The 24,460-nt window shown below is 49.7% G+C and overlaps 1 protein-coding gene across 1 annotated transcript in view; it reads right to left on the minus strand.

Annotated features, from left to right (window-relative positions):
• The window catches only part of znf609a (zinc finger protein 609a), a 31,362-nt gene that overhangs the window by 1,190 nt on the left and 5,712 nt on the right, over window positions 1-24,460 (minus strand). The window contains exons 2-8 of the mRNA XM_061076848.1: window positions 21,951-22,793; window positions 10,932-11,157; window positions 10,382-10,469; window positions 7,217-9,260; window positions 6,338-6,725; window positions 407-796; window positions 119-197 (exon numbers count right to left, since the gene is read on the minus strand). Coding sequence (XP_060932831.1) covers window positions 124-197; window positions 407-796; window positions 6,338-6,725; window positions 7,217-9,260; window positions 10,382-10,469; window positions 10,932-11,157; window positions 21,951-22,670 — 3,930 coding nt within the window. The 5' untranslated portion in view covers window positions 22,671-22,793 and the 3' untranslated portion in view covers window positions 119-123. The remainder of the gene's footprint in view (window positions 1-118; window positions 198-406; window positions 797-6,337; window positions 6,726-7,216; window positions 9,261-10,381; window positions 10,470-10,931; window positions 11,158-21,950; window positions 22,794-24,460) is intronic.

Raw genomic sequence — 24,460 nt, forward strand, 5'->3', positions numbered from 1 at the left:
TGTAAACTGTCCACTGCAGGTCCGACCACTAGAGGGCAGTAGAGACTGCAACACGACAGGAATCCAGACAGGCTGAGGACTGTAGAGATAGAGTGTGGGAACGTGGAGAGTCTCTTACCGCTCTCACCTCCGTGCGGGGGGGTACATGGACGGGGCGGACGCCTGCTGACTGGCGACGATGGCAGAGGACGAGAGACCTGAGAGAGAGAGAGACGCACAGATGTGTCGTCACATGATCACAAACATCGTGTTTTTAAGACCTTAAGAATAACGCTCTGAAGTTTGAGTTTGAGAGACGTCGAGATCCCACTGTACAGATGCATTATGGGAAACGGAGGACCCAGGGTTTGTGGAGTCAAAAAGAAAATGTGTCTTTATTTGAGTTTAATGTTTGTGTGAGTCTCACCTGAGGCGTAGGACAGGTCGTACTGTCCCGACAGCAGAGGGTAACCATGGTGATGGTGCGAGGGCAGCATGCGTTGGGAGGGTGAAGAGCGCGGCCGGTCGCCTTCTCTGTCTCGCTCTCTCTCTCGCTCTCTGTCTCTCTCTCTGTCTCGCTCTCTGTCTCGCTCTCTGTCTCGCTCTCTGTCTCGCTCTCGCTCGTGTGGCGTCTTGTTGTCTTGGACGGACGGCGACTTGCTCTTGTAGTGGCTGGCGTGCTGCTGCAGCAGGTCCAGAGCTTTGGCCTCGGCGGACGGCTTCACCGTGGGACTGGACCTGGAGGGTTTCTCTCCCTCCTCTCCCGCCCCCCCCTTCCCTCCGTACGAGAAGGCGTAACCGGCCGGCAGGTACGAGCCTGAGGAGGAAGGTTTCAAAGTGTTCAGGTCCGAAGGTTCAGTATCACATAGTCAGCAGGACATCAGGAACAGAAGCTCCTGAATCAAAGTATGAATTATGAAACACGAGCAGCAGGAAATGGATGAATTGACAACTTGATTAATCAATGACTCAAGGATTCGGCAGTGAGGTGAGAGTTACAGATTAAAAAGAGTTTGAGGTTTACACGGTTCTCTAAGTTTTCTAATTCTGTTCTACAAGTTCTCTTTTCTGTGTTCCCTGTGTTCTCTGGTTGTTCCCTGTGTTCTCTGGTTGTTCCCTGTGTTCCCTGGTTGTTCCCTGTGTTCTCTGGTTGTTCCCTGTGTTCTCTGGTTGTTCCCTGTGTTCTCTGGTTGTTCCCTGTGTTCCCTGGTTGTTCCCTGTGTTCTCTGGTTGTTCCCTGTGTTCTCTGGTTGTTCCCTGTGTTCTCTGGTTGTTCCCTGTGTTCTCTGGTTGTTCCCTGTGTTCCCTGGTTGTTCCCTGTGTTCTCTGGTTGTTCCCTGTGTTCTCTGGTTGTTCCCTGGTTGTTCCCTGTGTTCTCTGGTTGTTCCCTGTGTTCTCTGGTTGTTCCCTGTGTTCTCTGGTTGTTCCCTGTGTTCTCTGGTTGTTCCCTGTGTTCCCTGGTTGTTCCCTGTGTTCTCTGGTTGTTCCCTGTGTTCTCTGGTTGTTCCCTGTGTTCTCTGGTTGTTCCCTGTGTTCCCTGGTTGTTCCCTGTGTTCTCTGGTTGTTCCCTGTGTTCTCTGGTTGTTCCCTGTGTTCTCTGGTTGTTCCCTGTGTTCCCTGGTTGTTCCCTGTGTTCTCTGGTTGTTCCCTGTGTTCTCTGGTTGTTCCCTGTGTTCTCTGGTTGTTCCCTGTGTTCTCTGGTTGTTCCCTGTGTTCCCTGGTTGTTCCCTGTGTTCTCTGGTTGTTCCCTGTGTTCTCTGGTTGTTCCCTGGTTGTTCCCTGTGTTCTCTGGTTGTTCCCTGTGTTCTCTGGTTGTTCCCTGTGTTCTCTGGTTGTTCCCTGTGTTCTCTGGTTGTTCCCTGTGTTCCCTGGTTGTTCCCTGTGTTCTCTGGTTGTTCCCTGTGTTCTCTGGTTGTTCCCTGTGTTCTCTGGTTGTTCCCTGTGTTCCCTGGTTGTTCCCTGTGTTCTCTGGTTGTTCCCTGTGTTCTCTGGTTGTTCCCTGTGTTCTCTGGTTGTTCCCTGTGTTCTGTGGTTGTTCCCTGTGTTCCCTGGTTGTTCCCTGTGTTCTCTGGTTGTTCCATGTGTTCTCTGGTTGTTCCCTGTGTTCTCTGGTTGTTCCCTGGTTGTTCCCTGTGTTCTCTGGTTGTTCCCTGTGTTCCCTGTGTGTTCTCTCTGTGTTCCCTGTGTTCTCTGGTTGTTCCCTGTGTGTTCTCTGGTTGTTCCCTGTGTTCTCTGGTTGTTCCCTGTGTGTTCTCTGGTTGTTCCCTGTGTGTTCTCTGGTTGTTCCCTGTGTTCTCTGGTTGTTCCCTGTGTTCCCTGGTTGTTCCCTGTGTTCTCTGGTTGTTCCCTGTGTTCCCTGGTTGTTCCCTGTGTTCTCTGGTTGTTCCCTGTGTGTTCTCTGGTTGTTCCCTGTGTTCTCTGGTTGTTCCCTGTGTGTTCTCTGGTTGTTCCCTGTGTTCTCTGGTTGTTCCCTGGTTGTTCCCTGGTTGTTCCCTGTGTTCCCTGTGTTCTCTCTGTGTGCTCTCTGGTTGTTCCCTGTGTTCCCTGGTTGTTCCCTGTGTGTTCTCTGGTTGTTCCCTGTGTGCTCTCTGGTTGTTCCCTGTGTGTTCCCTGGGTTCTCTGGTTGTTCCCTGTGTTCCCTGGCTGTTCCCTGGTTGTTCCCTGTGTTCCCTGGTTGTACCCTGTGTTCTCTGGTTGTTCCCTGTGTTCTCTGGTTGTTCCCTGTGTTCCCTGGTTGTTCCCTGTGTGCTCTCTGGTTGTTCCCTGTGTGTTCTCTGGTTGTTCCCTGTGTTCCCTGGTTGTTCCCTGTGTTCTCTGGTTGTTCCCTGTGTTCCCTGGTTGTTCCCTGTGTTCTCTGGTTGTTCCCTGTGTTCTCTGGTTGTTCCCTGTGTGCTCTCTGGTTGGTCCCTGTGTGTTCTCTGGTTGTTCCCTGTGTTCTCTGGTTGTTCCCTGTGTTCTCTGGTTGTTCCCTGTGTTCCCTGGTTGTTCCCTGTGTTCCCTGGTTGTTCCCTGGTTGTTCCCTGTGTTCCCTGGTTGTTCCCTGTGTTCCCTGTGTTCCCTGGTTGTTCCCTGTGTTCTCTGGTTGTTCCCTGTGCTCTCTGGTTGTTCCCTGTGTTCCCTGGTTGTTCCCTGGTTGTTCCCTGTGTTCTCTGGTTGTTCCCTGGTTGTTCCCTGTGTTCTCTCTGTGTTCCCTGTGTTCTCTCTGTGTTCCCTGTGTTCTCTGGTTGTTCCCTGTGTTCTCTGGTTGTTCCCTGTGCGTCCTCTCTGTGTTCCCTGTGTTCTCTCTGTGTTCCCTGGTTGTTCCCTGTGTTCCCTGGTTGTTCCCTGTGTGTTCTCTGGTTGTTCCCTGGTTGTTCCCTGTGTTCTCTCTGTGTTCTCTCTGTGTTCCCTGTGTTCTCTCTGTGTTCCCTGGATGTTCCCTGTGTTCCCTGGTTGTTCTCTGGTTGTTCCCTGTGTTCCCTGGTTGTTCCCTGTGCTCTCTCTGTGTTCCCTGTGTGTTCCCTGGTTGTTCCCTGGTTGTTCCCTGTGTTCTCTGGTTGTTCCCTGTGTTCTCTGGTTGTTCCCTGTGTTCTCTCTGTGTGTTCTCTGGTTGTTCCCTGTGTTCTCTGGTTGTTCCCTGGTTGTTCTCTGGTTGTTCCCTGTGTTCCCTGGTTGTTCCCTGTGTTCTCTGGTTGTTCCCTGTGTTCTCTGGTTGTTCCCTGTGTTCCCTGGTTGTTCCCTGTGTGCTCTCTGGTTGTTCCCTGTGTGTTCTCTGGTTGTTCCCTGTGTTCCCTGGTTGTTCCCTGTGTTCTCTGGTTGTTCCCTGTGTTCCCTGGTTGTTCCCTGTGTTCTCTGGTTGTTCCCTGTGTTCTCTGGTTGTTCCCTGTGTGCTCTCTGGTTGGTCCCTGTGTGTTCTCTGGTTGTTCCCTGTGTTCTCTGGTTGTTCCCTGTGTTCTCTGGTTGTTCCCTGTGTTCCCTGGTTGTTCCCTGTGTTCCCTGGTTGTTCCCTGGTTGTTCCCTGTGTTCCCTGGTTGTTCCCTGTGTTCCCTGTGTTCCCTGGTTGTTCCCTGTGTTCTCTGGTTGTTCCCTGTGCTCTCTGGTTGTTCCCTGTGTTCCCTGGTTGTTCCCTGGTTGTTCCCTGTGTTCTCTGGTTGTTCCCTGGTTGTTCCCTGTGTTCTCTCTGTGTTCCCTGTGTTCTCTCTGTGTTCCCTGTGTTCTCTGGTTGTTCCCTGTGTTCTCTGGTTGTTCCCTGTGCGTCCTCTCTGTGTTCCCTGTGTTCTCTCTGTGTTCCCTGGTTGTTCCCTGTGTTCCCTGGTTGTTCCCTGTGTGTTCTCTGGTTGTTCCCTGGTTGTTCCCTGTGTTCTCTCTGTGTTCTCTCTGTGTTCCCTGTGTTCTCTCTGTGTTCCCTGGATGTTCCCTGTGTTCCCTGGTTGTTCTCTGGTTGTTCCCTGTGTTCCCTGGTTGTTCCCTGTGCTCTCTCTGTGTTCCCTGTGTGTTCCCTGGTTGTTCCCTGGTTGTTCCCTGTGTTCTCTGGTTGTTCCCTGTGTTCTCTGGTTGTTCCCTGTGTTCTCTCTGTGTGTTCTCTGGTTGTTCCCTGTGTTCTCTGGTTGTTCCCTGGTTGTTCTCTGGTTGTTCCCTGTGTTCCCTGGTTGTTCCCTGTGTTCCCTGGTTGTTCCCTGGTTGTTCCCTGTGTTCTCTGGCTGTTCCCTGTGTTCTCCCTGTGTTCTCTGGTTGTTCCCTGTGTTCTCTGGTTGTTCCCTGTGTGTTCTCTGGTTGTTCCCTGGTTGTTCCCTGGTTGTTCCCTGTGCTCTCTCTGTGTTCCCTGTGTGTTCCCTGGTTGTTCCCTGTGTTCTCTGGTTGTTCCCTGTGTTCCCTGGTTGTTCCCTGTGTTCTCTGGTTGTTCCCTGTGTGTTCTCTGGTTGTTCCCTCTGTGTTCTCTCATTGTTCTCTCTGTGTTCCCTGTGCTCTCTCTGTGTTCCCTGTGTTCTCTCTGTGTTCCCTGGATGTTCCCTGTGTTCCCTGGTTGTTCTCTGGTTGTTCCCTGTGTTCCCTGTGTGTTCTCTCTGTGTTCCCTGTGTTCTCTGGTTGTTCCCTGGTTGTTCCCTGGTTGTTCCCTGTGTTCTCTCTGTGTTCCCTGTGTTCTCTGGCTGTTCCCTGTGTTCTCCCTGTGTTCTCTGGTTGTTCCCTGTGTTCTCTGGTTGTTCCCTGTGTGTTCTCTGGTTGTTCCCTGGTTGTTCCCTGGTTGTTCCCTGTGCTCTCTCTGTGTTCCCTGTGTGTTCCCTGGTTGTTCCCTGTGTTCTCTGGTTGTTCCCTGTGTTCCCTGGTTGTTCCCTGTGTTCTCTGGTTGTTCCCTGTGTGTTCTCTGGTTGTTCCCTCTGTGTTCTCTCATTGTTCTCTCTGTGTTCCCTGTGCTCTCTCTGTGTTCCCTGTGTTCTCTCTGTGTTCCCTGGATGTTCCCTGTGTTCCCTGGTTGTTCTCTGGTTGTTCCCTGTGTTCCCTGTGTGTTCTCTCTGTGTTCCCTGTGTTCTCTGGTTGTTCCCTGGTTGTTCCCTGGTTGTTCTCTGGTTGCTCCCTGTGTTCCCTGGTTGTTCCCTGTGTGTTCCCTGGTTGTTCCCTGTGTTCTCTGGTTGTTCCCTGTGTGTTCTCTGGTTGTTCCCTGTGTGTTCTCTGGTTGTTCCCTATGCTCTCTCGTTGTTCCCTGTGTTCTCTCTGTGTTCTCTGGTTGTTCTCTCTGTTCCCTGTGTTCCCTGTGTTCTCTCTGTGTTCTCTGGTTGTTCCCTGTGTTCCCTGGTTGTTCCCTGTGTTCTCTCTGTGTTCTCTGGTTGTTCTCTCTGTTCCCTGTGTTCCCTGTGTTCTCTCTGTGTTCTCTGGTTGTTCCCTGTGTTCCCTGGTTGTTCCCTGGTTGTTCCCTGTGTTCCCTGTGTTCCCTGGTTGTTCCCTGTGTTCCCTGGTTGTTCCCTGTGTTCTCTGGTTGTTCCCTGTGTTCTCTGGTTGTTCCCTGTGTTCCCTGGTTGTTCCCTGTGTGTTCCCTGGTTGTTCCCTGTGTGTTCCCTGGTTGTTCCCTGTGTGTTCTCTGGTTGTTCCCTGTGTGTTCTCTGGTTGTTCCCTGTGTGTTCTCTGGTTGTTCCCTGTGTGTTCTCTGGTTGTTCCCTGTGTTCTCTCTGTGTTCTCTGGTTGTTCTCTCTGTTCCCTGTGTTCTCTCTGTGTTCTCTGGTTGTTCCCTGTGTGTTCCCTGTGTTCTCTCTGTGTTCCCTGGTTGTTCCCTGTGTTCCCTGGTTGTTCCCTGGTTGTTCCCTGGTTGTTCCCTGGTTGTTCCCTGTGTTCCCTGTGTTCCCTGGTTGTTCCCTGGTTGTTCCCTTGTTGTTCCCTGTGCTCTCACCGGGGTAGTTCTGCATCATGACGGATGGCATGCCCCTGTAGCCCGGGTGGGGGGGCTCGTAGCCCTGGCTGTAGGCGTAGGGTCCGTGCATGTAGGGCATGTAGCCCTGGTGCACAGGGGGGGAGGAGAACTGCATGTGTGGGGGGTGCGGCTCCTTCCCCCCCCCCCTGTGCTCCTCTGGAGGCAGCTGCGTCCGGCCCTCCGCCCCCTCCTTCACCTCCTTCACCTCCTCCTTCTGCAGTCCCTCCTTCGGCCGAGGCCTCTCCTCCTTCACCTTCCTCTCTCGCTCCCTCTCTCGCTCGTCCTTCCAGCGCTCCTCCTCCTGGGGCTTGGGCGCCTCGGGGTACTTGTTGGGGTACACGTAGGGCCACAGCCGGGGGTCCGGTTCCTGAGGAGAACCACAGTTCAGTCGTCTACATCGTGCTGCAGAACCAGAGTGTGTGCGATGGATGAAGTGAGTGTGTAGCACCTGTGTGATACACTCTGTGATTGTGTGTGTTTGAAACAGGCACGTGTGTGTGTGTGTGTGTGTGTGTGTGTGTGTGTGTGTGTGTGTGTGTGTGTGTGTGTGTGTGTGTGTGTGTGTGTCTGGGTGTGTGTGTGTGCGTCTGGGTGTGGGTGTGTGTGTATCTCATGGTAAGAACCACGTGTGTGTGTGTGTGTGTGTGTGTGTGTGTGTGTGTGTGTGTGTATGTGTGTGTCTGGGTGTGTGTGTGTGTGTCTGGGTGTGGGTGTGTGTGTAGGGTGGGTGGGTGTGTGTGTGTGTGTGTGTGTGTGTGTGTGTGTGTGTGTGTGTGTGTGTGTGTGTGTGTGTGTGTGTGTAGAGTCCGGACTGAACACACTACTGTTACAGCTCATCTAACAGGAAGCTCCTCCTACCTGTCGGTACCACATGGCGGGCTCCACGCCTGTCGGCCGGCCTGACTCCGCCCCCGGCCTAGCTTCCTCCTTCCCATGATGCCCTGCTTCACTCAGCTTCATCTTCAGACCCTCCGGCTGGGCGGGGGGGGCTTTGGCGTCCTCTCCCTTCGCCATGATGACGGACTTGGCGTGTTCTGCAGGTGGGAGGGGCTCTTTAGACTTGGCCGGGGTCGCCCCCCCCTTGGCGCCCAGGTCGGTGAGGCTGGGGGCTCTGGACAGCGTGGGGGGGGGCACAGAGGCTTTCTGCTCCCGCTCTTTGCCCTCCGCCTTCTTGTCGACCTGCCGGTGCCGCTCCTCGTACTGCTGGCGGTAGGCGGGGCTAGAGGCCAGCAGGTGGGCGTGGTAGGCCTGGTCGGCGGAGTAGGAGTAGGGGGGGGGGACGTAGTACTGGTTGTAGTACAGCGGCTGGGTGTAGATGCTGGGGCGCTGCTGGATGACCGAGGGCTGCTGGGGCCCTGGCTCCGCCTTCCTGTCCTCCTGAGGCTCCACCTTCACTTTGAGCTCCTCCTCCACCTCTGGCTCCTCCTCCTTCTCCTTCTTCACCTTCACCTGCGCGCCCTCCACGTGCGGCGCCGCTGCCGCTGCGGCCCCGGGGCTGGGGGGGGGGTAGGTGGGTGAGTAGTAGGAGTCGTAGTTGGGGTAGTAGGGCGAGTCCTTGCTGGGCGGCTGGGGGGGGAACAGCGCCTTCTTGGCCCCTTCGCGAGGCGCCGGTTCGGGCTCGGACTTGACCTTCACCCCCTCCGCCCTCGCCTCGCCGTCCTCGCCTGCATCCGAGATGTCGGAGTAGGCGGGGCTGCTGGTTTTGATGGACGCGTTGTCGGCTCCGTTCTGGTTGGGGGGGGGCGCGAGGCCCGCCTCCATGCGGCCGGACGCTCCGAGCGACGGGCTGGGCGCGTTGTCCGAGAAGCTGTACACCTTGTCGGCGGCGGCCTTGATGCTCGCCAAGCGGCTCTGCTGCGCGTCGGAGGAGCCGTTCAGCAGAGAGTCATCAGAGTACGGGCTCCTCCCCCCCTCAGGCCGCGCCCCCCTCGCCTTGGGACTGTCCCCCTCCTTCCCCCCCTCACGCTTCTTCTTGTCCTTCTTCTTCTTGTCCTTGGCGGGGGCGGGGCTGGAGGCGGGGTCAGCCGATGGCGGTTTGGGTTGGATGTTCTTCAGTTGAGGGCTCTTGGGAACGGACTGTACCACAGAGCCCAGAGCGGGGGGGCACCCGGGCTTTGATCCTTTCGGAGTCCCTCCATCGGGCTTGCTCGCCATCTTCCTGGACTTCCTGTCGTCCATCCCGTCGTTGCCGTCCTCGTCAGTCAGACACGCCTCCTCGCCACCGTCCGTCACCTCAGGCTCCGCCTCCCCGGCTTTCTTCTTTCCCTTCGATGTTAGCTTCCCTGGCGACGGCGAGGAGCCTCGTGCTTTAGGCGTGGTGGAGCGGGCGGGGGAGGTGGCGGAACCGTTGCAGGAGGCGGAGTCAGGATGGAGGGCGGAGTCGTCACTGTCGACCTCGGGGTCCAGACGCACGTCCGGGTCGTTGTGGGCTCGCGCCTGGTGGTACCTCAACCCGTTGACGTGCTTGTACTTCTTGTTACAGTTGGGGTGGGGGCAGTCGATGAGCGTGGGGGAGGGGCAGGTGCGGTCCAGCTGTGGGGGGGGCAGGGCATCAGGTGCACCTCCAGGGAGGGGGGGCGCAGCACCGGCGGAGTCCGCCCTCATGCGTTTGGAAGCCTTGGTGTCCTCGGAGCTGGAGGTGGGCTCCATGTCGGAGGCGGGTTTGCTCTTCCTCTTGGCGGAGGGCGGGCTGGCCTTGGCGTCCTCGGCGGCGCCGGCGGTCTGGCTGCCGCGGCGCCCCTTGCTGCTCGCCGCGGCTCCACGAGTCTTACTGCTGCCGCTGCCTTTGTTGTCGGAGGAGTTGCTGTTGTCGTTCAGCAGCGCGTTGCCGCCGGGACGCATCCGCTTCCCCCGGCCACGCCCACTCCGCATCTCCACGTCACTGCCGGGCGACTCACAGAACCTGAAAGCACCACAGCGGGTTAGCAACGACCACAGGGAGGAGGGGCTGGATTAGCCCGAGGGGAAAACAAATGTATAAATAATATAAATAAAAACTGAAGTCTCTCTAAAGGCTCGATTATGTTTCTACGAATCTGTTACGGACGAACGGACACTTTTTCATTTTTACTTCTCCGTGTTGAAAACAATTCACCGCCAGAACAGTAGGTGGCGCAAAGGAAGACTAGCTTGGAGAAGCCTACCTCACGAGTCATCAGAAGAAGTCCCCGCTGTTTATTTACCCCCCCCCACTTCCCTCACACACAGTGTAGCTACGATGGCAACTAAATAAAATAAAGTGACACCCAGCGGGTCAAGATGCTGATGTAATCGTTTCTTAGCGCAGTGGTTCCCCGGTCTGGTTTCCGAACTCTGTTGCTAATTCCACAGCTTGAATCTCCGTGTAGCTTGGAGCTAGCTCCCCCCCCAGCTTCCACACACAGTCAGCAGGGACTCCCGACACTAACTACTACCCAGTGTTTGCTTCTAACCTGACGGTATTATAGAAACAGTGTCATGATAGAAGTGGAATTAAAGTCGTGACTGCAGGTTTTTGCACCGTTACCACCGCAGTTAGCATGGTGGCTAGCCCGCTAGCCTAGCCCGCTAGCGCCGTTTTGAAAGCTCGTTCTAACCGTCTGTGACCGTGCACACATGCCGTCAGTACTCTAACGAGCCACCGTCAGCCGGACAACTCCGCTGGCTTAACACACACGTCACATTAATCGTAGAATCATAGTTGTGTTTGTGTTTGTTGTGACACAGAGAATGAAGCAGGAAGTTTGAGGTCCGGAAATGACGCCGTACGGAAATGATGTTGTTCGTGGACCAATCACAGCCAAGGGCTGTCCGTGGGCTCTCCGAAATAAACACGGACAGTTAGAAAAATCAGAGGTGTACGAAAAGCTGTCCGAGGCGCTCGGAGAGGGCGTTCTTATCTGTCCGTATCCGAAAAAACGGAGAAGTATAAAGGAGCCTTAAGTCTCTTGTATCTCAAGAAGCGTTCGTCTAATCGGCTTCACATCTGAACCGATGAAGTGAAGATCAAAGGACGTGTTTGAGTTCTGCAGCCTGTGTGTTTACCTCGGGGGGGCCCAGTCGTGTCTGGTACAGTCCAGCAGAGTCCCCACATACGTCTTGTTCCTCCAGGTGACGTTCACAACCAGCATGCCTACACACACACACACACACACACACACACACACACACACACACAGTTAAACTCCATGTCAGATGTTTCACTTCATCAGAGTCTGAAGTTTGGAAGTTCTTTGGTCCAGCTGCTGGTTTTACATTTGCACGTCTCATCATTGTTTCTTCAAACATAAAGTAAAGTAAACAGAGTTTTGATCTAGAATTCAACATTTAACAGGTGGAAACATTTCTTTCTGCTGGGTTTGACTCTGTCACTCATCAGCTGAGCTTCTGTTGGAAGAACTCACATGAAAGTAAAAGCCTGTGGGACAGAGGAGAGAACATTTGTGGATCTGAGATTTCCACAGTTTGGTTATCATTATGTTTCACATCTGTAAATATAAATCTAGAAGAAGAACAGCTCCTCTGTTGTGACCCCTGAGCTGTGAGCTGTGTTACATGATTCATCCTGTGTCTGTTTGGGAGGAGCTGGTCTCACCGTCCTCCGTCTCCTGCCACACGATCCCCTCCAGGTTCACGCTGGTGCCCGGCTCACAGGGGCCCAGGCACTCGGGCTCCGTGGCCAGCGCGGCGTCCGCTGTGTTCGACGCCACGGAGCGCGTGCGCACCATGATCTGCTCACAGGGAGACGAGATGTCGCTGCTGCTGACGGGAGCCAGGAGGTGGAGAGGAGGAGGCGCAGGGGTGGAGACTGGAGACTCCATCTGGAGGAGGGAGAGAGAGGAGGTTTAGGTTCACAAGCAGGGAGGTCCACACGTCCTGCATGGCGTGAAGAGGCGACAACACAGGAGGAGGTACGAACGACTCAGGTCTCATCACTGGTTCCCACCAACACACAGAGGAGCAAGGTGAGAGCGTCACTGCACTGACACAGTGACGCTCACGCAGCAGGAGGAGGAGCCAGAGCTCCAACATCAGGAGCTCAAACTCACTACAATGGAAGAACTGAATTTTTGTTTTCATTAACCTTAAATATCCAAAGGTTGCACTTGACCATAGGGTTGCAAAATTCCGGGAATATTCAAACTTGGAAACTTTCCATGGGAATATACAGGAATTAACAGGAATAAACTGGAAATGTTGTGGGTTATTTATAGTCACTGTATTTACCTTGTCATATACAGACATAAATATAAACATTTTGTTGTGTCATAGTCTGATTTGAGCCCTGAGGAAACTTTGGGCACTTGACTATATGCTTCTGCATCGTTGAGTCATTCTTAACATAGGTCTTTGCACAGTATTTGCAAATGTACACAGCCTTTCCTTCTACATTGGATGAGGTGAAATGTCTCCACACATGAGAGAGTGCACGTGGCATTGTTCTGTAGAATAAGATGAGAAAAAAGTCTGTAAAAAAACACTAATGCAATGCCAGAGATATAAATAGTTAGCCAAACAATTGGAATCGTCTGTAAACATATTTTACAATTGATGGATAAATGAATGGAAATAGTCTAGATGAACAGATGAACAATCCTCAATCAGCATGCTAATATATTTTCCCAGTAATATCATGGAAACTTACCTGACTAGTCCTGCACTCTACAGCAGGCCTCAATAGCCCTGCTGTAGAGTGAAGCATGCTGGGAGTTATCTGTGCATGTGATGGAAGAATGCACAGTGGAGGGTTGAAACTCAACGATCATTACATCTTTCAAATAGAGTTTTGAATGATGTTTTCCCGAGCTTAACTTCCCATGGAAAAGTTTCCGGAAATTTACCGGAAAGTTTCTGCCCCTTTGCAACCCTACTTGACCACCTGGTTAACAAAACAGACCAACATCAGCCACAGAAACAAATCACACACTCTCTCTCTCAAACCACAGATCACCAGAAACCTTAGTCACCGGATTCTGACACGCCTCCTCCTCCTCCTCCTCCTCCTCCTCCTCCTCCTCCTCCTCCTTCACCACAACACACAGAAACTTCTATAGCTCCATTAAAAGCTCATCTATGATCGACTAGTCATAAAACCCCAACTGACCAAACACGCCAGCAGGAAGTGAGCTAAGAGAGAAAGACAAAGGACAAAGAGAGAGGTGGGGGGGGTGAAGAGAGACAGATCCCAGGGGGAGGGGTAACCAGGTAACAGCCAACAGCCGACACCTGATGCAGCCGTGGCCTGGGAGTTCAAACCAGTTTGCTTCAGCAACACACAGGCTGTCAATCGAGTTAACCAGCCAATCAGCTGCTGCTCTCAGTGTTCAGGCTTCGGATCCGAGGAACACGACGACTTCTCTACAGTGTTGCATTATGGGTCGTCTGTAGCCCGAATGCCTTTCAGAGTTAATCAGAGTTCAGTCCAGTTTGACCTGCAGGAGTCTCTTGAGCTCTTTAACGTCTCCTGATTCGTTAACGAAGAAACGAAGCAGAGAGCAAACAGACAAACACTCAGTCGGTCACAGATGATGAGCTCTGAGAAACTCTGAGAAACTCTGAGAAACTTAGAGAAACTTAGAGAAACTTAGAGAAACTCTGAGAAACTCTGAGAAACTCTGAGAAACTCTGAGAAACTCTGAGAAACTCTGAGAAACTTAGAGAAACTTAGAGAAACTTAGAGAAACTCTGAGAAACTCTGAGAAACTCTGAGAAACTCTGAGAAACTCTGAGAAACTCTGAGAAACTCTGAGAAACTTAGAGAAACTCTGAGAAACTCAGAGAAACTCAGAGAAACTTAGAGAAACTCTGAGAAACTCTGAGAAACTCTGAGAAACTCTGAGAAACTTAGAGAAACTCAGAGAAACTTAGAGAAACTCAGAGAAACTCAGAGAAACTCAGAGAAACTCAGAGAAACTCAGAGAAACTCTGAGAAACTCTGAGAAACTCTGAGAAACTCTGAAAAACTCTGAGAAACTCTGAGAAACTCTGAGAAACTCTGAGAAACTCTGAGAAACTCTGAGAAACTCAGAGAAACTTAGAGAAACTCTGAGAAACTCTGAGAAACTCTGAGAAACTTAGAGAAACTCAGAGAAACTTAGAGAAACTCAGAGAAACTCAGAGAAACTCAGAGAAACTCAGAGAAACTCTGAGAAACTCTGAGAAACTCTGAAAAACTCTGAGAAACTCTGAGAAACTCTGAGAAACTCTGAGAAACTCTGAGAAACTTAGAGAAACTCTGAGAAACTCAGAGAAACTCAGAGAAACTCTGAGAAACTCTGAGAAACTCTGAGAAACTCAGAGAAACTCAGAGAAACTCAGAGAAACTCTGAGAAACTTAGAGAAACTTAGAGAAACTCTGAGAAACTTAGAGAAACTCTGAGAAACTCTGAGAAACTCTGAGAAACTCTGAGAAACTCTGAGAAACTCTGAGAAACTCTGAGAAACTCTGAGAAACTCTGAAAAACTCTGAAAAACTCTGAAAAACTCTGAGAAACTCTGAGAAACTCTGAGAAACTCTGAGAAACTCTGAGAAACTCTGAGAAACTCAGAGAAACTTAAAGAAACTTAGAGAAACTTAGAGAAACTCAGAGAAACTCAGAGAAACTCAGAGAAACTCAGAGAAACTCAGAGAAACTCTGAGAAACTCTGAGAAACTCTGAGAAACTCTGAGAAACTCTGAGAAACTCTGAGAAACTTAGAGAAACTCAGAGAAACTCAGAGAAACTTAGAGAAACTCTGAGAAACTCTGAGAAACTTAGAGAAACTTAGAGAAACTCAGAGAAACTTAGAGAAACTCAGAGAAACTCAGAGAAACTCAGAGAAACTCAGAGAAACTCTGAGAAACTCTGAGAAACTCTGAGAAACTCTGAGAAACTCTGAGAAACTCTGAGAAACTCTGAGAAACTCTGAGAAACTTAGAGAAACTCTGAGAAACTCTGAGAAACTCAGAGAAACTCAGAGAAACTCTGAGAAACTCTGAGAAACTCTGAGAAACTTAGAGAAACTTAGAGAAACTCAGAGAAACTCAGAGAAACTCAGAGAAACTCTGAGAAACTTAGAGAAACTTAGAGAAACTCTGAGAAACTTAGAGAAACTCTGAGAAACTCTGAGAAACTCTGAGAAACTCTGAGAAACTCTGAGAAACTCTGAGAAACTCTGAGAAACTCTGAAAAACTCTGAAAAACTCTGAAAAACTCTGAGAAACTCTGAGAAACTCTGAGAAACTCTGAGAAACTCTGAGAAACTCTGAGAAACTCTGAGAAACTCAGAGAAACTTAAAGAAACTTAGAGAAACTTAGAGAAACTCAGAGAAACTCAGAGAAACTCAGAGAAACTCAGAGAAACTCTGAGAAACTCTGAGAAACTCTGAGAAACTCTGAGAAACTCTGAGAAACTTAGAGAAACTCTGAGAAACTCAGAGAAACTTAGAGAAACTCAGAGAAACTCTGAGAAACTCTGAGAAACTCTGAGAAACTCTGAGAAACTCTGAGAAACTTAGAGAAACTCTGAGAAACTTAGAGAAACTCTGAGAAACTCTGAGAAACTCTGAGAAACTCTGAGAAACTCTGAGAAACTCTGAGAAACTCTGAGAAACTCTGAAAAACTCTGAAAAACTCTGAAAAACTCTGAGAAACTCTGAGAAACTCTGAGAAACTCTGAGAAACTCTGAGAAACTCTGAGAAACTCTGAGAAACTTAAAGAAACTTAGAGAAACTTAGAGAAACTCAGAGAAACTCAGAGAAACTCAGAGAAACTTAGAGAAACTCTGAGAAACTCTGAGAAACTCTGAGAAACTCTGAGAAACTTAGAGAAACTCAGATGGACTCTGAGAGCAGCAGTACAGATGGATGGAGTCCTGGTGGAACCGGTTTGGTGGAAACAGAAAGCAGCACACAGACGTCTCGGTGACTCGCTGTTACCTCGGTCCTTCAGGCCTCACGTCTTCCTGGGACAGACCTGAGGGACAGACCTGAGGGACAGACCTGAGGGACAGACCTGAGGGACAGACCTGAGGGACAGACCTGAGGGACAGACCTGAGGGACAGACCTGAGGGACAGACCTGAGGGACATGTCTCTGAACCTCAGAGCTGATGGGAGCTCGTCTACCGGTTCAGAGGCTGTTGTCGTGGTTACAGAAGAAACCATCCAGCCCATCACTCGCCTCCTTCAGAATAAAACAAAACATGGCTGCCTGGAATGCAGGGAAACCCCCCCGAAGAGCAGGAAACCCGCCAACCAGCTCTCGGACACACTCCACCTCCCCCCCACACACACTATTGGCTGCCGAGTTCACACCAACAACACAGCCACCGCTCGGCTCCTCCTCTCCATTCAGTCAGAAGTATTCATTACAACACGCCACATTCCTTTCAAGGTCCCCCACTCGCTGGGAGAGGTTCGTGACACTGATCAGAACTTCACTGAACACTGAGAGACGCCGAGCGAGTGGGCGTGATCCTCCAGGACACACCCACCTGCTGACCTTCCACTTCACACTCAGCTTTCAGATTAAAGTCCTCGTGGTTTATTCTTCTCTAACAAGCTGGGGATAAAGGAAGAGACACTGTCATAACTTCAGGAGGCGTCAACTACATGTCCCACAATGCACCACAGTTAGAGGCTCCATGCAAACACTTGTTTTCATGTTAGAACTAAAACCAATTCCGTTGAAACTAACACCTGAAAACACCAGGACCGTTCACCCTGGTCCTGTGGGACACACAGGAAGCTCCAGCTGCTTCCAGATGTGCACTGAACATCTCCTGGCTTCATGGTTCCAGGTCTGGAGAGAGGCAGGAGCAGTGGGACCACAGCAGAGCATCCTCACAAACATGAAGAAACTAAAAGAATAATAATATCTCTCCTGCTGGAAAAGAGGTGTCATAAAAGTTGAAGACACCAATGAAGACATGAGGAGAGTTCGTGGTGATGCCGGTGTCTGTGTGTGGTCGAGGAGATCACATGACCTCCTCAGCAGAGATCACATGACCTCCTCAGCAGAGATCACATGACCTCCTCAGCAGAGATCACATGACCTCCTCCGCAGAGATCACATGACCTCCTCAGCAGAGATCACATGACCTCCTCAGCAGAGATCACATGACCTCCTCAGCAGAGTGAGAACGTTCCTGTCTGCTGCCGTGTTGTTCAAACCAAACTCTGGAGAAACTCTTCGATTCTCTGGATTTTACCAACAGCTCATGTGTGAAACTACAGAGTGAAGATCTGATCTTCAGTGACATGTGACAGAAATCACAAATACTCCCCGACACTGTGAGGACGTTCTCCACAGGTCTCGACTGTTCAGATAAATCCCATCATTTGACTTGATGTCTCCTGGTTCTGCAGAAACCCAGTGGAGGATCCGTGATCAGGTCCCAGGTCTGCAGTGTTCTCCTGGAGAAGTGAGCGTTGAGCCGTGTTCTCCGGAGCAGGAGGCCAGCGCTGCTCTCACTCACACTCAGAATGTCAGAAACGATCCAACAGCTTCACAGTTATTTCTCCACCAGGTGTTGAGGCGCTGAAGGCGTTTAAAGATCCTCCGGCTCAGAGGGAGACCACCACGCTCTCTTTGGAGGGGGGCCCAGGAATCCTCTGGTTCTGAGAACGATGGAACCACGTGAGGACGTCATTTTATAACACATTTAAAAACTAAACTGCAGAGGTGAGTTCTGCCTGTTCGGAGCAGGGATCCACCTCCTGCTGAGGAGTCCTGAGCAGTGTTGGGCAAGTTACTGAAAATTAGTTACAGTTACTTGTTACTTCTTTTAAAGGTAATTGAATTTCTTCACCAGTTACTGTATATTAAAAGTAATTAGTTACTAGGGAAAGTAACTTTTAAGTTAAAAGGTTTATGTTTTTAGCGACCCTCCGAAGAAGCACAGTTTCTTACGGAGTCCACGGTGGTTTTTAGGTGTTTCTAAGTTGCATTAAGCTGTGAGGTGTTACAGGGACGGCTCAAAGAAACGACCAGAACATCAGCTTGAGTCTCGACCATCTTTCGGGGGATCTGCTTCACTTGTCTTCTTGTCTACAAGTGTTCATTTTTCACAAAAGAGAGTAACGCGAGTAACAAACTCATTTAAATTTCAGTAATTGAAACTGCTTTACTTGATTTAAAAAAATACTTTGTTACATGCTCGTTACCGCTAAAAGTAGTGGAATTACAGTAACGCGTTACTCCCAACACTGGTCCTGAGTGACGAGGAGCTGTCGCAGCGCTCCGTCATGTGACCTGCTCCTCCTTCCCAGGCGCCCGCTGGCTTCTCAGGACGCTTCACTTTAATTTACTTTCTCAGTCAAAGCTCTTTCCCTGCAGCCTGACTCCAGGTCGCATGTTTCCCAGAAAGCTGTGGTCGAGAGCCGCCCTGGTCAGGAGCCACTTCTTCAGACCTTCTGACCCGAGGCTGCAGTCTCCAGCCGAAGAAAAGCCAAACAGCCGTGCAAAGAAATAATTCAGACTATTGTCAGTATCACAGAAATATATGAGGAGCTATAAAAACCAACAGGACTGAATTAAATCAAATGTGAGGAAATCTGACCACAGGTTCAGAACAACATGACCAATATGTTCACATATTCATATAATAGGTTTGGTGTCTACAGGAGGAAACCCTCTCTCCCATCACTCGCCTCATGTCTCCTGTCTGGAAACTGTCCAACAGAAGAACAACTCTTCACGTCTCTTCCACACACTTTGAGTTGAGCCTGAGACGTGTCCCCACCGTGTCCTCTGGCGTCTCCTGTCTCAGGTTCTTCCCCAAAGGGTTCAACACAAAGTGGCGTCTGCACACGTCAGCTGACGACAGGTCGGCCTGTTTCTGATTCAGAGGTTTTCAGATGTTATGTTTCACATGGTCCAACATCACATTAAGGTTTATCTACCACAGCCGAGTTCATGTTGCTTTGTTTAATCTGAGATTAACAGTTCAGCCTCGGACCAAGAGCCAGCTCAACTCTGGATTAACAAATGGTTTTGTGTAACGTCAAATCATGATCTGGATCCACCTGGAGCCACTGAGCTGTCGAACCTTAAATCAACAGCTCACGAACCCGACTGATCCGCCTGCTTCTCATCAGCCGGTCCAGTCCACAGCCGGTTGAACTCTGATTCAAGAGGCTGAGTCTATTCAACAGTTCAGTTAAATCTCCGTCAGGATGAACTGATGGATTGTGTGATTGTAAGTCGACACAGTTAATCAGACCCTGAAGTGACAGCTGGTCTGAACCCTGAACATCTACTGAAGACTCGTCCTCAGAGACCAGGAGGAACCAGCAGCAGCAGCAGCCGGGTTCGGTTCCATCACTTTGTGAACGGCTCATTCACAGACGTTGGTGTTTTTAGCTGCACAGATAAACTCATGTGGACCCGTGTGCAGCCTGTGGCTCAGGACTGGCTGAACTCCCACGAGACGCCTCAGGGGGACTGACAGTTTACTGACGGGTGAAACACAGAGGAGCATCAGCCTGAGGAGACAGCTGACCCTCACAAGGCCAAGGTGTCGTGCACGACTTAAAGGACAAAGTGCACAAAAGACTAAATATCTGGGGAACCAATGAGAGACTTGAGTTTGCTCAGAAGGAAGCGGTTTCCATTAGAGCTCCGAGCCCACTGCATCAGAATGTTTTGAATGATTTTACTTTTAGAGACAAATCTGACAAATCCAATACTCTTTACAATATTGTGATTATTTATTCAATTCCCTGTGTTGAACAGTTACTGTTGTTGTCAGCAGAGTTTTAATCTGCCAACCGGAAATCCACAAATGCCTTGTGTTGAGTCTGGTAACCAATCAGAGGCTGTGTTCCTGACTTGTCGACCAATCAGAGGCTGTGTTCCCGACTTGTCGACCAATCAGAGGCTGTGTTCCCGACTTGTCGACCAATCAGAGGCTGTGTTCCCGACTTGTCGACCAATCAGAGGCTGTGTTCCTGACTGGGCATGTGTGTGGAAGCTCTGATCCAAACACACAGTGCAATTGAATAACATAATGAGATTGAACCCATCCTGGTAGATCAGCTGTGAGCTGCTTTGTTTGTTCTAAATAAAAAGGACAAATCTTGAAGTAGTTTCTGAAGTGAGTTAGTTAGATGTTCCCTTTCCTTCCTGATCACTTTTCAAAAGCCAAAAACTGTCTCTGAACCTCAGAGCTATCAGACTATTGTCACTATTGTCAGCATCACAGAAATATATGAGGAGCTATAAAAAGCCTTTATTAGTGTAATGAATTAGTGTTCATTAGTGTACATTTCTGTGAGACTCAATTTCCATTTGATTTATTCTTCTGTCTTTATTGTGATATAACTATTTATAAACGCATTGGACTTTTTATAAATGCATTATTACACAAGGAGACCAGGTGACCAAAAGAAGGAGACATGGGTTAAGTCTCCATGATGTGAATGACTCATGGTCCAGGTTGAATCCTGTCTCTGTCTTAAGTCTTCATGTCTCTGTTATTATAAAACTAACATCCTGGTGCTTTGACATCTCTGTCTTTTCTCTTCCTGTGAAACCCTGCACGCTGCTTGATGACTCATCCTTCACTCAGGGACCACTACTCAGTCTGCGTCCAATCAGAAAGCGTTCTGCAACTTCTGACTTCCTGACTTCCTGTGACTGTAAATACTGACACTTATCATCCTGTGCTGCTTCATTCACTGGTTCAATCCGAAGTCCAAGGTGTGTGACGCACATTCAGCAGGAGTCGTCCAGAGACAGAGTCACAGAGAGGACAGGGTTTAACACATCTACTGCAGATAGCCAGCCGGGGGAATCCATTTAGGCTTCTTTAACATGTTTACATGTATGTATTTATTCAGACAAGCAGAGCAGATTTCAACAGAAACCTTCAAGTGCAGACAACTGTTACCTCCATTCACAATCTTCAATACAACATCTGCTCAGCAGCTCTCGATGCTCTCATTTCTCTCCTGCAGCATGAATGTTGAACGGATCTGATCATTCTGCTGAGGACAGAGTCTGGACTTACAGGGAAACTCCACCAATCTAACACAGACAAGACACGAGGAGGACACACCCCCCAGGTCTCATCTCACTCTGGAGACTACACACGTACAGGAAACACAAAGCCTGGGAGCTGGAGGTATAACAGAAGATACCACTGATCACATTAAGGCTGAGCTGAAGTTTGAACAGGTCCTTCTCTACAGACGTCCTCATGACCCGTCTCTCACAGAGGACCAGAGGTAGATCACAGAGACGCCTGATGAAGACGGAAACTCTGCAGGAAACCATGAGAAACCTGGATGAGCAGTTTGTCAAAGCAAAGAAACCTTGACAAGCCGGTAACACTGAAGACAGTCTGTACTAGGGATGGGCATTCGATTAAATTGTCTTAATCGATCGTCGGGAGATTTAATGACGAATTTTTGATTAATCATTAATATTTTTATATTCAAAAATTCACTATTTATAGGCTATATTAAAATGCAGTGAAAATAAAAAAAAACAAAGCGTGTTTCCTCATTCGGATCTTTATTACAAGCTTGAGTAACCTCAAGCAGCGGAGCCGACAGCCAGAAGCCGGTGCTACTAAACACTAATAATATAAAAAACAACCATGTTAAACAATAACTTAACCACAAATATATAATACTTAGGTCTGACAGGTTTTGCCACATGTAACTAAAACTATCAAACAAGGCACCGAGTCGAGAAAGCTTCATAAAAATAACTAGTAACTCACATACAACTTCAGCACCAGCCTACTGACTTGTGTTGAGAAAGATGACATGTTAACATGCTCTGGGGTCAGAGGTGAACGCAGCCTGGTGACCGTCGGTCCAGCCGCTGAAACAACTCGCTCTGAGAGGACTGACTGGGCTAGCCTGGGGAACCTTATTCTCTGCTCGTTGTGCATCGCAGCTCCTCCGTGCTAACACCGAGTTGATGCTAGGTTGAGAGTGAGACCGAGAGCAGGACGCGCCGCCATTAACCAGGGTCGGATGTGCGTTCTTCAAGTGGAACATCATTTGAGTCGTGGCCGAGTTGTTCTTAAACACAGCTTCGCAGTGTTTGCAGGGAACCAAGTCATTGTTTAATTCTAAATGGTCCCAAGCTAAACTTCGCCGTGACTTCTTCGTGTTTACTTTGGAAATGGTAACACGGTAACTCGCAGGTAACTGAGTAGGTCTGTGGCGTTTTTTTCAAACACTGCCCCCCGTGGTCAAATGTGTAATTACCCAATTAATAGAATGAAAACATTATTTCATCAAGGAAATTCTTAATGATCAATTAATCGATCGTCGATTAATTATGCCCATCCCTACTCTGTACGCATTCTGGTTTCTTTCCCTTTCTCAGTTGGTTGTACTGTTCTCTGTGGTGACACCGATGGTTTAGGAGGAGGAGTTTGGTCGACACTACACGTGCAATCACCATCCAGATGAATCCACAGAACGCGGCTCAGTTACCAGACGGATTCACTCTTTGACACCGACATCAGTTTTTTAACGCCCTGGTTAAAAGGCGGCTCAGTCAGAACGTGAACAAAGGAGAGAGAGAAACAGTTCAATCCTCGGTGATGACCAGTTGCTTTCAAACAACCAAACATTTCTTTAGACAGAAGATAAACAGGCTCCTCCTCTTACCTTCTCACCACCTGCGACCTTCTTCAGATTTCGGCATTCAGCGCCGTCCACCTCCTCCTGCTCCGTTGGCATGGCGACGGGCTGACCCATCCCTGCCGGGTCCGGCTCCTGGTCTGCAGCCACCTCGGGGTTCTGCTGGCCCTCGACCGGGCCGCTGCGAGGGGCCGCTGGCGTCAGGAGGGGGGCCGGCGTCTCCTTCTCAGTGTTCACCGCTCCGGTGGCTCCGACCTCCATTTTCTCCTTCTTAGTTTTCCCAGATATCCCGTCCTTGTCCTTCTTCACCGCAGGGAGGGTTGTACGGGAGAGTTTACTAGCTTTCTCAGTTCCCTTCGGAGGGGTGGAGCTGGGGTTCTGAGCGGGGGGGTCCCCGGGGGTCCGGCCCTGAATCTCCTTCTTGGCTCCGTCCGAGACCGGAGCCTTAACCCCGTCCTTAGAGTTTTTACTGCGCTTGGATTTAGATTTGCTCTCTTTGCCCCCGGCGCCGCCCACAGGACTCACAAACTTCATATTGTCAGTTAACGCAGCCACCGAGCTGGGAGGGGCCGCCAAGCCCCCCCCCTCCTTACTGCCGGACATCTCCAGTTTGTCCTTCTCCAGGTCCGCGTCCAGGTCGATGATCAGATTGCCAACACCGATGTCCCACTCGTCACCACTGTCGTACGTGTCCACGGCGCTGGAGTCCACACCTTTCCCGCCTGCAGGGCCGCTGCTGAGGGACATCTTAGTGGGAGCGTCCTGGGGGGCCGCAGGGGGGCCGCAGGAGGGCCGTGCTCCTCCTCGCCACAGGACGGCTCCTCAGGGCTGCTGGCCACGCCTCCTCCCTGCTCCTCCCCTCATCGTCTCCTGCACAGAACACAGAGAACCGCTCAGAGAGGGGACACCCACACATCAAAAACCATTATAACCATCAACACTGCTGAATAATCACTTAAATTACTAAAACGGTGTCACTATATCATTCAAAAAATTATAATAAACAATATGGTGACAGGCCTAGATAGTGTATTACCAGATTAAGACTATTTACATTCATATATTAGATGGAATCGAATGGATTTATCAGGAAGGAAAAGTCATAAGGATGTGTCCTCGTCCCCAAACCCTCAGCTTCTGTCCGTCCAGACTCAATCACAGAGCAGAGCAGTCAAAGGTCAAACTATCATCTGAAGAATTATAAATCACCTTCTGCTACAGACACTAATGACGGGAGCGTTCACTGTCGAGCTTCTTTCACACGTCTCATATTGTGAGTCGCTCTGGATAAAAGTGTCAGCTCAATGAAATGAAATGTAAAGATCAACAAGATCATCTGAACATATCGTGACATTGAGCAGAAATTAATTTCTAGAGAACTAGATTGTGAAGTTTAAGATGGTTTCATATTTTTGTATAGACCTACAGGCTGACCTTTGACCCCGTGGGGCGTCTCTTACTGCTCAGTGCGCCCGATCAGACGCTGAAGTCTTCTCTACCTGCACCGGAGCAGCTGAGAAGACAGATGGTCAGACAGGAGGGGGGGGGGGGGGGGGTCATTGCTAATCCTGCTGCTAATAACACAACCTGCCAGAGGCTCCAACAAAACACACAACGAACACACAACGTGGAGCAAACACTGGACACCACACAGGAGGCTCCACAGACAGAACCAGGTCTGATGAGAGAACACAAGTGAATCTGATAATTAAACCTTCAGCACTTTTCACTGATATCATCACAAACTGTCCGAAGAACTGAAAGAAATACTCACTAACGACCAAGACGTTAAATAGGTTTATTCTCCATAATTGATTGATTTTTTTTAAATGTTAAGAAATATATATTTTTAAATGCCTGTTGAATTTTCCAAAAGCTAGAAGGAACATTTTCAGACCAACTTTACAAAACCACAAAATATTGAGTTCACGATGATTTACAAGATTACAACATTTTATCTGATGGATCATCTCGCTCATTGATATGGATCTGCAGTGAAAAACTGAAGATCTGATCTAATGCGTGACCTTGTTTTCTCTCCTGATATAATGAATCAAGCAGATTTCAGACCTGCACTGATGTCCTGACATGTTCCTGACATGTTCCTGACGTGTTCCTGACGTGTTCTGTCTGTGAGTCAGTGTCTCTGGATGTTCTGGATCTTCTCCTGCAGCTTAGTGGTAACATGTGTGTAACATGTCAGAGTCCATGTGAGGAACCAGCAGGACAATGTGTGGAAGCTTCCCAGAGAGCGAGTGGACGTGTGGACGAGGTTTCTAACACGTGACGTGAAACTGAAGAACACAAAGATCTCAGGATGAAGAAGAGGAGCCGGACACGTAGAAGACGAAGACGTCCACTTGGAAACACCAGGAGATTCCAGATCTTCTGGTGATGAGGCCGACGGTCTGGTTCTAAAGTTACTTCCCATCACTCAGGTGGATAATCAGTAGTTGAGGTGAGCACAGACTGTGTAAGTTCAGAAGTGTTGTGTGTTTCCACCTCATAGTGTGAAGCAGAATCATCTGCGTTGTGAA

The sequence above is a fragment of the Limanda limanda genome, chromosome 8, assembly GCF_963576545.1.
Source record: "Limanda limanda chromosome 8, fLimLim1.1, whole genome shotgun sequence".
In the NCBI taxonomy this organism is placed as follows: Eukaryota; Metazoa; Chordata; class Actinopteri; order Pleuronectiformes; family Pleuronectidae; genus Limanda; species Limanda limanda.